The 16,845-nt window shown below is 43.0% G+C and overlaps 1 protein-coding gene across 2 annotated transcripts in view; it reads right to left on the bottom strand.

Annotated features, from left to right (window-relative positions):
• Window positions 1–16,845, bottom strand: part of nos1apa (nitric oxide synthase 1 (neuronal) adaptor protein a) — a 114,448-nt gene that overhangs the window by 57,140 nt on the left and 40,463 nt on the right. For both annotated transcript variants that reach the window (XM_035176468.2, XM_047342897.1), the window contains exon 3: window positions 1,047–1,139. In XM_035176468.2, coding sequence (XP_035032359.1) covers window positions 1,047–1,139 — 93 coding nt within the window. The remainder of the gene's footprint in view (window positions 1–1,046; window positions 1,140–16,845) is intronic.

The raw sequence follows: 16,845 nt of genomic DNA on the forward strand, positions 1-16,845 counted from the left end.
GATTCTGGGCAGGTTAAGTCCACCTCGCTCCGTCTCTGTGGATTACACCTGTCAGCCTCAGCGCACCTGGAAACACGTCTCAGCGCCCCCCCCCTGGCTCCCTGTCAACTTCTCCTGCTTTTCTCTTTGCTCGCTTCTCATCTTTGAACTCTCTTCTCTAGTTTCATCACTTGTCTTTACTCTTCAAAAGCCTGTCACACTTTCCTTTACCCATATCTTCCCCCAGACTTTCAAGCCGTCTCAGGCTTTCGTCCTTTTTCTTACAACCTGTGAATTCTCCGTCTGGGGTTTAATTAAAAGAGGGATCGTCCTTCGCAGAAAGCCGCCTCTTAATTGGGACACAGCTAATATCTAATAAGCAAAAAACAAACATTTTACAGTCTGTTCCTTCTAATATCCAAACTGCAGGAATCCAGCTGTTCACCTGGACAGTCCTGTAACAGTTTACAGCATCAGAATTGATTTTAATCACTTTAAGTCCCCATCCGGTTGGAAATCAAGTTTTTAAGCCAATTTTATGCCATGGGGTGGACATGACAAACCTGTTATATATTTGATTTTGAGGAATTAAAGACTTTTTGAGGTTGTAACAAGCTGTAAAACCAAACTTTGGAATATATATATATATATATACTTAGCGATATAGACGTTTTACCCAGCGAGAAAACAGACTGAATCGATTTCACAAAACAGAAAGAAAGTTTCTCGTTATCGTGAGAGATTTTAATTCTGAAGTTGAATATTTTCTGAATAAATATGAGTCCACTCAATCAAAATGCATTCATTCAGTAGATAATTACAACAAGAAACGCTCATATGATGTTTTAATGATGAGTGGAAAAGATCAAATCAAAGTCAAATGAAAGGAAAACAGCCTGAATCTTTGGTTAAAAAGAGAAAAATATTCTGATTTGGCATCAAAATACCCAGATTCCTGCTGCGAGATGAAAATCTGCCAATCTCTCGTTGTGAGATGACACATGAAACACAACCGGAGAGAAGAAGAGAAACACACGAGTTCAGACAAGAGAATAAAGGTCACTCACTTTTTTCTTTTTCCTCAGGGTGACCTTCACGCCGTCCACGGACACCGTGATGTGGACCTTCTTCTTCTTGATGTTTTTCACCTTGAACTCATACTGCAGACGAGAGAGAGAACACACAGATGCAGGTTTGTTAATATTTGGCCGGATTACAGTGACACTGCAACTGCCAGGATGCGTTTGATCCAGTGCGATGAGTCATGTCTGGAGGCAGGACGGAGATTAAAGAGATGAAGGTGAAGTTTTCTTCATTTACACCTTTCCTTTAAACTTTAAAACTTAAGGAGATGTCACACTGTGAAACAATGACTGCAACATCCATCTCCACGTGCAGTTAAAGTCAGAACATCCTTCGCTCTATCACCGGGTTGAAATAACGACCAAGGACGTTGTGATCTTTTCTCTGTGTTCCCGCCGCGGGGGGGGGAAACGAGAAATGCAGAGTTGCTGCAGCCTGACATTGAAAACGTGAAAGCGTGGACGACCTTCAACATCACCAACGGATACAAACGGCATAATTGGAACATTTGAAAGAAACAAAACTGTAAAAGCTGCGTCTTATTTACATCCCTGCAGTCGCCTCTCGTGTGTGTGGAACCTTGCAGTATTCTATAAATTCACATTTCGTTGTTCCCGGAGCATTTCTGCACCAATTAGAGTGGAATTCAGTGGAGTGCATATCTCCACCAAGGCCCGACAGTCACCTTGAATTCAATCAAGCTTTATACTCTCATAGATATCAGTCCGTTAAATAGGTTTCATACTTTTCATCGAGATTCATGAATTATTTCCCGGGAAAATGGGTGAAAATTACCCCCAAAAAGTTCAATCTCACGTTACGTTAGTTAAATAAAGTTCCTGGATTCACTTAATTGTCCAAATCCACCCTAAAAAGTAATTGGGTTCTTTCTCGGCCCATGTTCCATCCTTCCACCAAGTTTCAAACAAGAGTGGCTTAGTATATAAGTATTAAAGTAAGTATATAAAGTTAACATGTATTTTATGTCATAAGAATTAGAAAACACAAGTTTGACAATTGGAACTTTTGTGCAGTTTGTGTTAATTTGCCACAAACAGGAAACACACAACCTGTGTAGCTGTGACTCGACAGAAATGTGTGTGTGACAGTTCAGACTTTAAACTTTGATAAGTAAAGCTTGAAAAGTTTAAACATTTTCTTATACTATTATATTAAAAAAAAGTTTCCAGACGGTCGGTATCTAGCTCTCTAGACAAAAAATAGTGTAAGACCCCCCAAACCAGTAACAGGAGGGAATCTGCTTTGTGGCCGTCAGTCGACAGCTTTGACTGAGAGCTGCTGTAATTTATGGACTGTATATAAAGATGAATGACATTTCCCCAAAAAGCCAAAGCATCTAAATCCTGGAGGCGAGTAACAGGTCTGAAAAAGGCAAAAATAATCCCCCTCTCAAGAAAAAAGCCTTCTAAGAAATCCATACGCTGGAAAACACTCTTCTGAAGCTGTTTGTTAAAACCCTGTCGAAGCCTTGAGCTAAAGGCAGAAAACTCAGGTTCTCAGATTATACATCACACAGTTATACGGAGCGAGTTGAAGCCCGTCAATCATTGTTATCGAGACTCAAAGTGCACGAGTGTTGATGTGTCAGCGTTTTTATGGGCGTGCAGTAATCTGTCGACTGCGGCCGCACAGGCAGGACTCGAGCGGCGGCGTTGCCCGGTGGCTCGTATGATTGACCTCCGCGGAGATGATTACAGCGGCAATTGAACACGTTTCACGCGGGGGGTTTGACGGGCTAAGTGTTCGAGGCGTAAGGAGTCAGACGCCACTTATCTCTAATAAGACAGTCTATTCCCCGTCTGATACGGCCCCCGTCACTGGAGCCACATCAGCCGCCTCGCCGCTCGCTCTCTCCCCCCCCAAGATACAGCGGTGATATGATTCACAATATCACAGCTGCGTCTGTCTGTGTGATATGAGAATATGAATGTAACGTGTGAAGTGGAGCTGCTGCGCTCGAGGAATCGCACAGGATTTCATTTTACACAACTGACGATTTCTTCTGTTTGTATTTCTTTTGAATGCAGGACAGCCTTTATTTAATCGGTCCACACACGCACACACACACACACACACACACACACACACACACACACACACACACACACACACACACACACACACACACACACACACACACACACACACACACACACACGTGAAGTTAAGGTAACTGGATTTACAACTCAGTAAAGGGGCCAATAATAAACTTTAGCAAACAGCCTCAAGTCAACAGCCACAGTGCTCTGGTTAAACAAACAAGCATTTTTTATGGTGAAGCTAAAACAGTGTGTGGACAAACCAGCTGTACCACAGAGAGTGAGGTCAGAGGTCAGAGGTCAGGAGGAAGGACTCATACAGACTGTCTGTGTTCACACTTTAGAGTTTAGATTTATTTTGAAAGTTTATTATGACTTTCTTGTCGCTGTAGAAACAGAATGTGAAGGTTATAAAGTCAGATTCTCTTGATCATGGTTCATAAAGTAAATATGCTGTAACAAAGCTCCCGACATAGAAATAGATTATTATCTATACAATTCTCAATGTAGCTGCTTTCATTCACATGGTGCGCTGAAGTTTTCCAGAGACGCCGTAACGCTGAGTCATTTGCTCCAGATGTTTTCTGGAACTTTTCCCGCCAGCCCCCTGAAAAAATGTCTGGAAAACCTCCACAGCGAGCAAGTGGGCGTGTTGCAGATGTTTCTCTCATGCAACGGACGCAATAGTGCAAGAAAGAAAAATAATCCAAATATCTCAGGATGGAAAAGAGCCACACACACAAAATACAGATGTCAGCTTGAAAAGTAGACAATATATTATTACAATAATTCAATATTTGTTTAGGACCATGAAGAAAAACTATAAAACACCATTAAGGAATAGTGACATTAGAAAGTACCAGAGGCACCAGATCTAGGTTTTAACAGCCATATCTCTTCATTTAGAACCTGCTGTAGAGACATGAACTTCTTTGCATCAGCATGAACTTCCTCTCTGTGTGTGTGTGTGTGTCTCCGTCATCCAGGATCAGATGGATCATAATATATTTATAATTGAGATTCTTTATGACGTGAGCTTCCAACATTTTTATTCAGGACATTGTGATGTGGAACTTTTTTCTTTAAGGACGTATTCAAAATATCAAGCTGGGCCCGGATCCAACATCTGAGACTTTAAGTGCATCAGCGGCTCCGGAAACTCGCCCTGCCCTTATTCCTCTTATTCATCAGGAGAGACGGGCCAATCAATGTTTGAGGCCTGAAGACTTTGTGCGTCAAAGGAAAAATTGTTACTGTTGAATATTAAAAAAACACAAATCAATAATCACTTCGCTAATTCATCAAGTGAGGACACAAATTACTGGACGTCCCAGGTAAAGGACGGTAAGAGGATTCATTCCTGTAACTGGCCGTGCACAGTAAACAGGATTTGCTTACGTGCAGATGTTTGTAAGTGGATCACTTTGTGACGGTGGCAGGACTCGAGTCTACATGTAAACAAAAAGAAATGAATTTCATGCTCAAGTCCGAGAATAGTCTCATCCATCATTAAAAGAAGTCCAACATTCGCAGCCACCGTTTCCTGATAAACACGTCACTGTTTCCTAAAGGTCCCTTCTTCCTGTTTCCAGTATAATCCATCATTTTGGCAACAAAGACGCCAACACACACACACACACACAAACACACACACACAGACACACAATGGTGTCCCCAGCCAGAGCTGCTATTTTCCCCCTCACAGAAATATCAGCCCGGAGCCAGGAGAGCTCAACAAAGAGGCTGCGTTTCTGTCTGTGACCGCAGTTCATTGAGAGGAGGTGAAATAAAACATTCAAACAGACACACACACGCACGCACACACACGCACACACACACAGACACACAGACACACACACAGAGCGCCACTGCGGTCAGCTGCCGGTGACCGTTCAGTGATCTCAGCAGGTCGGGAGACAGTGAACGACAAGTCTGACGTGAAACCAGCTTCCTTCGGCTCATGTCTGACAGGATTAAGGTTTTCGTTGTCCAACTGCTCGTCCAATGTTTTTACACGAGGACCAGTTTCTGCTGGTGTTCAGCCCTCGTATGTCAGCCAGACATCCTGAGCCGGCACATGCACACACACACACACACTGATGCCACATGTAAATCTGATGCAAACCAGAGACTTACGGCTTTTTTCAGATATGAAAATGTCCAGAAAATTGGGTTCTAGCGTTTGTGTTTCACATAAAGAACGCGGCAGCCAGGACATCAGGGTTAAAGTGACTAGAACATCATCGATTAATAACTAAATACATGTGGTTATCAGTTCTCCGACAGAGACGGGCACACGTCACACAACGCTGACTTTTTTCCGGCTGAATTCTCACACTGTGACATTATCCAGAGTTGTTTTCTATAGGAAGCTGGAAGGTAAATGTCTGGAGCAACTGACTCTGACGTTTGCGCTCTCTCACATTCAGCCCCTCTGGAAAATGTCGGGACTTTGGTGCAGGTATCTGAAAACAGCTTGTCACTACAGAGAGAAGTAGCGGAGAGAGAGAGAGAAGCAGTGATACAGGGAGAATAGGATGTTTAATTTACAGCTCTGATAATTAAGCACATTACACAAACTAAATCTGAGGTTTCATAAATGTGGTGTTGTCATCAGGCGGCTGAACCGAGTGGGAGGTGATCTTAACCTTCGTGAAGCACCTGAACTCACTGCTCGTACTTCTTATGTAATACTTTTTACCGCGTATAAAAACCACAATGATATAACTCGACTGTGCTTGAACTTTGACATCATGTGAATGTGACTCTATGGTAAAAAATGAGCCAACTTGAACGTGGTGTGGTTTCCTGGTTGCCATGGATACACAGTGAGCCGCGGCGACCGGAGGAGAAAGTTGAGCCGCGATCGACTCAGACAGCCGAGTGGAAAACAGCTGCTCTGCCCCCGGACCGCCGCCTGAACACCTCAGCGCTCGATGGCTCAGCGGCCGCCATTTGTTGACACGACAAACAGCGGAGCAGAGGACAAACAACTGCAGGTTTGGACATGTTCGTCCAACAGGTGGTTTGTTTCTGCTCCGTCTGTTTTCATTGCACTGACGGTAACAAGTGTTGTGCAGCATCGTGCACCACGGCCCCACTCCAGGGCGAGAAGAGGTCAAACAGGTCTTTATATATCACATATGATCAATTCATCAAACACAGGGATCTAAAGAATAAAGGTCTTTCTCTAATAGAGGCCAAGGTCACTGATGGGTCATATCAATAAATGGCTAAAACATGTTTTTTTGTTTGTAGTGTTGCTACAGCGATGTGTCTTTCAGTGTTGCAGGTGTATTTGGCTTTTCTGAACTTTCTCCGGTGCAGAGCAAACTAATTAATTCTTTGCAGAGAGACTGTTTAAATCTAAAATCTAAACAATAATAGTTACAGCATTCTTCTGTTTGTACCCTAAAGCTAAGTCCTCTGTCTATTTTATATTCATGATGATGTCGTTATTTTATATTACGTGGCGTGCCATCTAAGGTAGAAAATGTGTGGTTCCCTAAACTGGCTACAGGAGATTTGCATGAGCTTCTTAAAATTAATCTAAAATAAAAACCATAATAATTTTGCAGGCAGAAAGCCAAGGCCTCTGTCCACCACCTCAACATGTTGTACGTTCACGTTGAAAATGTGTTGATAACATGTGATGGTACCAGAGAGCGGCAGGAGATGAGCAGAGTAGAAATGGAAAATATCTCAAAAATGTTTAAATAACTTGAGAGTGTCAAGGAATATTAGTAAATTGTTATTGAGAAATCTTCTGGATCAGTGTTTTTCAAGTTTTACTTTCACAAAATGACCTGAAATCCCCCCGTCACCACGGTCGGACAGATTTTAGAGATATGAAGCATTTGAAGATCTGAAATTAAATATCCAGCGAGTTGATGGGGAACAAAAACAAACAGATTAAATGGAATCACAGGGTGTTTTATATACGACTGGAGTAACAGCCAGTGTTATATATCTCCTCCTCTCGGATTAGACCTCAGCTCCCGTGTCATCTCCCCAAAGACATTCCTCTGCCTCTTCTTCTCAAACCTCCACATGCGTCTCTATTTACTCGCCAAACACGAAGCTTTCATCCCTTCCTCTGATCCATCCATCGACCCGACTTGGATTCTGGGTTTTCTTTTCCACCATCTGTCTTAATCTGGTTCGTCTGCTACTGGTCATTCTAGTGTATCTGTGTGTGCTCACTTCCTCTCTCTTACCACTCTGTCATTTCTTACTCCGCTTCCCACGGCCATATTGATATGCGCCCGGGGCCCCTTCTGTGCCACTGTCTCGCTTCATAATAATTATTTTTTACACTCCTGCTCCTCTCTGCCTTTCTCTTATATATTTTTTTTCTCCACATCACCCCTGCCTCTACCCCCTCCCCCCCTATTTTCGCCACAGGCTAGTGGCTGATTCAATCTCGAGCAACGTTGTTTATGAAAAGACATTTCACTTTGCAGAACCATTTGTGTTCATGGTGCCACATGGTCCGTCTCATTTCAGCAATCTCAGCTTCACGAGGCCGTGTCTTTGAATTAAAAGGCAGAATGTGGTAAATATGTATAAAAGTATACAAACACCTGCGCAGAAGTTTATGGCCTGAATATTAAGTGTCAATTTAAAGTCACATCGCACTGACTCTATAAAAGGCAAAGCAGTTACTGAATGTGGGTTTATGAGGTGACTCTGATAAGGTGCGTACATCCGACACATATGGATTTTGATAGAGAGTGAAGTATTTCCAATAATTATAATTTGGAAATAAATCTTCAATATTTAGGTATCCACACCCTCTGCTCTGTTGCCCATGTACTTTTGTCCGCGTAGTAAACGTCCCTGTTTAGCCAAGTTGGTGCAAAAAGAACAATCATAATAGAAAATGGCTTAATTTCCTGTATTTGTAGACATAATGATTAATGTGCTTTAGGTTTGTTTGTGCAGCGACTTGCTGGATTCTGCATCGACACCAGTTCACCAAATTCATGAGCGTAATTTCGAGCAGGAGAATGAAAACCTGAAGTGATGGTTTCCTCTTTGCCGAGTGGAGAACAGCTTGCCTGCACATGCATTGCTAAAGCATAAAGGAAAACATTTGCATCCAATTAAACAAGAAATTTCCATTTCTGGACTTTCTCCAGGGTGCAAACCCTCGACTCCAGAAAGGAAGTTTAGTCGTAACACTTGATTAATGAGTTTTCCCCAGAACGTTGGCACATGATCCCGTTTTGTCAGAGAAGAAACAAGAGGAATCCATTTCTCTGTCATCGTGGCGTTAAGGCACAAGTTAAAGACTTTCTCCTCCGTCACTTTGTCACTGTCTCACAATCCTGGCTCTAGTGTCCAAGTCATTCTGCCTCCTGTCCGATGTCTTCTCTTTCTTACCATCTGTGCACATCTGGATTCATACAGAGGGAGAGATCAGCTTCACAGACAACAGCTGCTTATCGTGACACCTGGAGAATCAAACATATGGAGAGAGATCCCGATCGATACCCTTAAGATTACTTTATATATCTGATTCTTCCATTAGAAACCTTTTATCCATTTAAATCTGTTTTCTACCGTTGTTACAACAAGTGTTGTTGCTGGATTTTCTGTGAAATTCACCAGTAAATTGCTGAATTGATCTTCCAGAAGATTGTATATATATATATATATATATATATATGAGGGTTGATTCCACTATTAAAAGCGTCGATAGAGTCGAGGTCCTTTAAGGTAATATCAACATTTCCATTCCTCTTTCTCATCAGCTTCAACCTTTACCCGTCAGTTTACCTCCAGAGCAGGAGGACGGGAGGAGGTGAGTTATGGAGGCTTTTCTTTGCTCTCATTGAACCATGTCGGGGGAGAAATCCCTCTCGTCTCCAAAAAGAATGGAGAGACAAACTCAATTTAGAGGCAGTTAATATATCGACAAATCATTCCATCGCACTTTCATTTCCAGGGCCCCGGCCGTACCGTTTTAAAAGCCGAAGCGGCTAATGGCCCTCGTGGGTTAAGAGGGATTGCGGCTTTCTGTCATTCGTAATAGATTTTATTCGATTATGCACATGTTGAAGGAAAGTGGAACCACTGATTATGTCAAAATGAGACCATCGGCTTTTATTGTATTCCTCTTTGTAGTCGAGGCACAGGAGGCTGGCAACCCCGCATTTGTTTTATTGGAATACACTTTTACAATGCAACTAAAACTCTAGAGCCAGTTGACTTTCAGCAAAAGGCTCCATTAGTCATTATAGCCACAGCGTAGCATCGCAAATATGCAGTTTATGATGATAATGCTGGAAAATATAACCCCCCTATGTACAAGAGGACGAAACTGAGCCAATGCTAAACGTGACGAAACCTTAGTTTTTCTCAAATGACCAGCAGAAGGCGACGCCACAGGTTTTATATAAGTCTGAACTTCTTACTTGATTAATAACGTCAGGAAATATTGTCCAAAGGAGTTCATGGTCCCAAACTCTAGTTTCAAGGCTTCTTCGATACATCATAATGCTCATTTAGAAAATGATGGTCCAATTTAGAGTCAAGCAGACATTAAATCACCTTGTGCACTGGGGGGGGAGGATACCATGTGACTGACAGCTCAAACCAGGTGAAGAAGAAGATGCAATGGACAAACTCGAGGCTTCAACAACAGCAGCTCACAATCCAATGGGTGACATCACGACGGGTTGACACTTGCAGTAACATTGACTAGAGGTCATGCAGCAGATGATTTAGTCCTGAACTCGGCCTTTTACAAGATAACCTGTGTCCCCACAAGACGATGTAGTTTGCTAATGTTCCTTAGCCTTAACACTGGGTTAGTACTATAGACAGACATACTTTAAATCGTTAACCGAACTAAGTACGACTCTCTTAGAGCCACATGCACACGGCTCTGTGCTAGAGAGTTTCAGATGCTAGGCCGTGATTGGACAGTGACTGTTGAGAGGAAACATTAAATGACTGGTCAGTAAAGTTGTATATTTAGCTGATATCAACACGGAAGCTGCAGGTGTCTTCAATGTTATGACCCTAACTCTTATCATCCATCGATAATGCATTAGAATAGACCACATTTTTGATATATTCACAAAAGGAGCTGCATTCATATTTGAGTGAAAACAGTGTCAAAGCAAAACAATTTCAACTATTATTCCCGAGAGTGATTGTCTGAGAGATTGCAGTGATTTAGAAAAGTGGAAAAGGAATCTGGATTTCAGCAGAATGAACCGATGTGGTTGCCACGGTCACGTCAGAGCCGCTGAGCTTTCAAACGGAGGATGAGGTGCCACTTGAACATCAACATAAGTATCACCGCGACCTGCTGGGGAAGCACGGCGGGACGGGAAGCTCGAAGGGTCACAAAGTAGGTTACGAAAACTTTCTGTTCCCCTCCCCTTGTTCGACTCAGGCACCGCACGATATCGAGAGGGATGGAAAATAGAATTCGTCTGCACTTCTTTCATTATCTGAAACTCTTTCTTCTCCTTATCGCTCTGTGCTTTTGAGATGGACCAGTCTCAACAACAACGAGGATTAAAACACTGTAAAGTTTGACGATACTAAACCCGACTAACAGAAAAGTTCTGAAAGTCAAGCCGAGCTCCTAGTTCATTCACCTCATTTCTCACGAAGCTGCAATTTCAAAAGAAAATCTATAAAACCACACAGCTGCATTTAATGTGATATAATAACACAAACTAGGTCACTTGACAGCAGAGTCGTGCTCAGCCAGGTGTTGGTGAAGGGTGACACACATTTGACTGACGGAGGTGATTTAAATAGTCGCCGTAAAAATGTTCTGGTAACATACATGTGGTTCGATTCAAAACGCACAGGAAACCAGTTTGCTGCCAGTCAAACCAAATCACTAAGTGACACATGAGACGCTGCGTTAATGAGCGCAGGCGACAGCGGCCTGACTGTGGGGGTGGCTGCTGATCTATCGCAGGGAAATAAAACCAGGAATAAAACAGTTTTATTCCAGAATGTGACCCTTTCATACCGTTACTCAAACCCTGATGGACTCAAGACGCCGCCAGCAGTCGGAGTAAATCAGGGCGGCAGACAATGGTAAAAACAAAAAGTGGAGAAACAAGGACAAAATGCAGCAGTAAAGAGAAGTTTAAACCCATTACAGTTTTTTGTTTTGGTTGTAAAATGTTATGAGTAGTGATAAATCAATAGGACGTTAAGATGAGGACACTAGTCAGTACAGCAGCAGTCAATATTGTGTTTTATAGTTTTATCATAAGCTTTTTATTTACTCCAGGCTTCTGTAAAACACTTTGAATTGCCTTGTTTGTAATGTCTTCTTAAATATCTTATGTTTTTAATGTATTTCCCTGAATTTGAGGAGTACTTGCCTGGTGTGTGAATGGTGGAATATAAATAAACTGTCCGTTCCTTAGAGAAGACAAACATTGACTGTTGTGGGAGACAGGATGTCGCTAATCAGGACAACATTGACATAGGACGTTGTCATGTTTGAGCAAATGGTCAATGTTGTCATGTTTCAAGTGAGGGTTGTTGTCCTGTACGGACTCTTGTGGAGGAGCCAGGCTGCACATCCCAGTACTCCTCCATACCACAGCCCGGCACCACACACTGGACTGGGAACCTCTCGTCACCTCAGCGTGAAACACACATGTAGAGACACACATTCACAAACAGGAGGGCGAAGAAGAAACCCACGCCAGACAAACCCATTACCGGGAGGAAGCTCCGCTGCTGCTGACAAGGTGGTCTGGGCTGGAATGAAATTACGGCGTGGGCCGAGCAGTTTACGGGCTGACTGTCACGATAAAGCCCCCCCCTCAGAAAAACCTCAGCGAAGGATTATCAGCTTTAATTGGCACTTTAATGAAGTTGCCCACATTGTCTCTGACAGGCATTAAAAGGGAGACATCCTGTTTGTACACATCAAACACACCCCAGGGTGAAATAGTGGTTCGAGAGGCGACGGCAAAGAGTATCATTAGCAGGCAGAGAGCACATTCATTAAGGCACTGAAAGTGGATGCTATAAAACTTGTCATATGCGTTCAATACGATGTAATTAACTGTGGTAATCTGTGTTTTACAAGGGCAATTAGCAGTGGATTAGCGGGATGTGCTCGGCATTTGAGGAAGAGTCACCTTTTTGCTGACAGAAAAAGCTAAATATACACAACACTGCCGAGCACCACGAGGGAAGTATTAGTCGGAGAAGAGCAACGGTGGCACCTGCCAACGACGGAGAACCTGAACAAGTTCCCAGAGGCACCTTGACGGCGGCTTAATTAAGAGGGTTACACACGTCTGGAGCAAATATTGCTTTTAGACCTGCGAGAGGATTTCAACACATTATGGGAACATAACTCTCCGTTTAAAAGATAAAGGAATGAAGCACATTTCCAGCGAAGCGTGAAGCTGCGGCCTGATTTTTTAAAAGTAATGAATATAAGGGAGGACGTATCGTTGAGTGTTTAGTCTGACGAGTTCACAGGATGTTTCCAGCTCCGGTTAAAACGTGTCTGAATCAGTTTGGCACATCTGGATTTGAGGATTTTCCCACAGTGCGACTTGAGGATTTCACTGGAGCAGTGAGTGACTACGAGGTGATATCTTCTCAACAACATTTTCAGAGCGACTGGAGTTGCTCACAGACCAACGCCGTCCTAATGCACTTTAAAGTCCAGAGTAGATTAGTCATTATCCTGTTGGGACGAACCAATTTACTGCTGCTATTTAAGTTCACTTGAGTTCTGAAGGCGCTTTTGGAATTTGCTTATGTCAGGTTTCATTCATTATTGCTGCTACAGTATCGTGTAACAAGTACCTGCAGGGGAAATGAACCCACGTTTCTGAGAATATTCACAATCTGTTCCCAGGTTTTTCCAGAAAAAAGTATATTAGCAGAAAGATTTTTGAACTGCAAAAATTCTGCCTCCTTGCCTCCTCCATGTTAGCAGATGGGACATGAAAACTAAATCAGTCAAAGTGCATGTTAAGTGATGATGGTTTCTGTCATTTGAGGTAGTTCTTAAAAAACTTGACTTTACAAAACTCATATCTGTCAGCTGACTAATCGTAACGTACTAATTCAGGACAGTTACGTGCGTCTCTCTTTCCAGATATAGAACTTGTACGACAAAGACTTGTGTTTGTACCGCTCTTCTCTTTTCTCTGCTGAGCTGAGGAGACAAGACGGGGAGTAAAAACTGGAGCAGAATCATCCATTGTTCGTCCTGGCAAAGACCACTTGCTCATTATCAGCCATTAGGCCCGTTTGAATGTGACACTGGCTTTTATTTATCTCCCCACCACAAATGTGAAAATGTGAAAATGCCTGTTGTGCAACTGGCCATCATTGTTTCCGTGCCACTACTGTGTCTTTAGCGTTTTGAGGTATTGTCTGTAATAATTCACCAGCAGAGCCGAATGAGGAAGAGCGAGACAGAGGAGCTTTCAGGGTTCATAGTTCCACTCAGACTAATGTGATGCAGTGTGGATGAGAGCCTTCATCAAGCAGGTGTACGTCCAGGATCAGACACCAAAGCATGCAGACCTCGAAACGTCCAGATTTCCTGATTCTTTATGCACATTATTGCAGAAAAGAGCCCTTTTCCCCACCAGCTCCAGCTCACTCAGACGACAGTAGCTGGCCACAGGGGTCAGTGTTTCTGCTCGGTCTATAAAAGCGCCCGTTAAAGGCTCTACAGTAATAAAGACTGATGACCGCAGCATTTCTGTTCCCTGCAGAGTCAAGGAAATGGCCTTTTTATTGTCTTGGACGGACACTGCTGCCACAAACCCACTTATCAGACAAACACACATAGCACCACCCATAAAAAACCCTCTGGTTGATTGGCAGATAATCAGGGATTCTGGCAGGCGTGTGCATACAGGTGGAGGCAGGAGGATTTCACCAGACAAATGTCGGAGAAAAGACAAAAACAAACACACAAAGATGATCCAGGATTCTCCTCCTCTCTGAAGTGATTCCACACGGAGCCAAACAAATCCTGAAGCACCCTGAGAAGGAAGGAACCTCCGAGTCAGGGGGGTGATATCTGTCAGGAACACAAATCACACACACACCGGTTGTATGTACGACTCTGCCTCCCGTGCACTGCTGCTGATAGGCAAGGCACCGTGGGGCCGAGGAGTTCTTCTGCTCTCTTGTGATATCTTATCTCAAGGTGCTGCTGTAACAAGAGGCACCAACGGCCTGCACTTGGGGTTTCATCTACACAGCAAATAGTCCTGGTTGATTAGGGAAGCTGCTGAGGACAGAGGCTCCATGTTCAACAATCTTATCAGCTTCCAGCCCTGGTTTCCCAGCAGAGAGACGAGAGGAGAGCGAGCTGCAGGGCGCAGGAGATTCCCTCACTTCTGACATGGTAAAACTTTAAAGTATATGCAAAACTGAAAAATGTGGACATCGTTTTCTGAAGAGGTTTTAATCTTTCACTGAATTCTGTTTACAATGATATAAAACAAAGAAAAGCTGGAGACAGTAAAGTCACATTGTGCAAATCAATCAACTGATCGATTGATGGACTCATGTAAAAACGTTCTGAAGACTTAACGCAGCACAAACACAAATTGTTTTCAAATTCAATCCAATGGATCAAATGACTTGACTGAAAAAAGCGTTTTTTTTACTTTCCGGGAAAAGTTATTTATGTGTTTTCTTTGTGAGCGACACATTTCCGTGGAAACACCTCCAGTGTGTAACCCAGTAATTCAGAGGCCTGGAACCTTTCTGCCTTTCACACCTGACTCACTGTCACACTCCAATTCACTTCTAAGGAAATCTCATTCCAGAAGCTGCTTTCACTTTCCTGACAGTTGAGGTCTGGCAAATAACCAGAACCTTTTCAGTTACGCAAAATCAAGCACAGAATTTGTGGCAATTAAATATGTTGTCCTTTTCTTATTGGTTCATTTCGACAATTTCTCTGAGAACCTAATCTGCATTCCACCACTGCACCCATTCAATATCCTGATCAGTGAAACGATCGGGAATTCTCTGCCTCATCTCCCACGTAACAATCTTTCCACTGTGCAAGTTGGTGGACAACACAGGATTTCTGTTACAGTCCTCGTGGTGTTGAATCTAAATGGGTTTGAAGGAGGATTTACGGCAGTAAGAAGTGGGAAAGATGAGGCCAGCGGCTTCACAGAAGATATAATGACACTGATCAATGAGTTTTTGGTTGTAGGTGTGATACAGATAGAAAGGTAGAGAGGAATCAGCTGCAATACAAATTTCAAAGACGTGCACTACGGGCGACAAGAGGTCACACACACACACACACATATGACTTATTAGCAGGAGAGACCCCTGACTAGAACGTTTGATCACAAAAACAAGAAGAGACACGGTGAGTCTGAAGGATCCTCCTGCTCTTCTGAGTCATCCCGCTTCAGAATAAACCGTCGAGCTCAATGAAGGATGAAATGATTCAGTGGACGTCACAGTTGTGAAGAATAGAGTGTCTCATTTTCTGTCCGAACACAACTGAGCGCCACAGAAAACTAACGCCTGAGTGTTGTTGTATTGTTCACACAGGCGAAGGGTTTCTGGTCTGACTGCTGTATTTCCTACAATAAAAGTAGGTCCTCAACTAAACGGCAGGACCCTACAGAATAAAGGGTTAGGGTCTGGTCCTGAAATAACAAGATAATCCTTGTTCAGTCAACAGAAACCACCAGCGTGCTCTTACCTTGAAATTGTCGCAAATATTAGTCTGTTACATATTGGACAGACATGTAAAGACATTCTGCGATGCACACGCATTCTGTTTTTTGGACCCAAACCTGATACGAGCCCGATGCAGTTAATAAAAGCGACGCTGCTTACCCTCACACACCGTTATCACTTATTCCCATGGTTACAGACATGTGCTGTAAGATAGGTCAGGAGGCATCTCGCCAGTACATGTACCTTCACCACCTTTAGCCCACCTACACTCTGATTGGCTGTAGTGACTTGTCTAGATATTTAGCATGCTATAGAAATCTATGTCGGTCAAGTCACGACTTTGAAGAGCGATCGTCGACAGCCACTCGAACGCTAATTGGCCGTTCAACTTTCAATTGGGGGCTTTTGTCTGCGAATTTAAAAACTGAAAAACTGGGCGAGAAATCGTTTCCTCTGAACTCGGCTTAAATAAATAAAGTGAAGGAGAAAATGGAACCAGTAAAAACCTAAACTCAGAAAAGTGACTTTAGTGTCTTCGCACTTTGAGCTTGATGAAGCATCAGAACGAGGAGAGAGAATCAGCCCAGCTCAGCAGAAAAGAAGACACACGTCTCTCCTCTCGTCAGACCTGCTTCTTCGCCACAGACAGGTAATATGTTAGATATGGAATAGAGAATATTGCATTAGTGCGAGTGATCCTCAGTGATCTCCTCCATTAGAGCAGCAGCCGGCAGCTCTAGATAAGTCTTTCACAACGGGAGTCACACGATACAGGGAGGTGAAAGTAAAACCCAGTGCAGACGAGGAGAAGATGCTCAGCTTCACTTGACGCTTGTACCAATAATACAAAAGAAAAGGGATCAATCAATGTTGAAAGTGGATTTTTGATGTCAGGCTTTTTCTACAGAATATCCCCGATAATCCAATCTGCTTATCATTCCCCTCAAAAGAAAATCCATTAGTAAAGGGCATCATAAATTTCCTCCGTCGATGTTTATACTGATAAAACAGGCCATGATTAAGGGAGTCACGTCGA

The sequence above is a fragment of the Hippoglossus stenolepis genome, chromosome 14 (genome assembly GCF_022539355.2).
Source record: "Hippoglossus stenolepis isolate QCI-W04-F060 chromosome 14, HSTE1.2, whole genome shotgun sequence".
Taxonomy (NCBI): Eukaryota; Metazoa; Chordata; class Actinopteri; order Pleuronectiformes; family Pleuronectidae; genus Hippoglossus; species Hippoglossus stenolepis.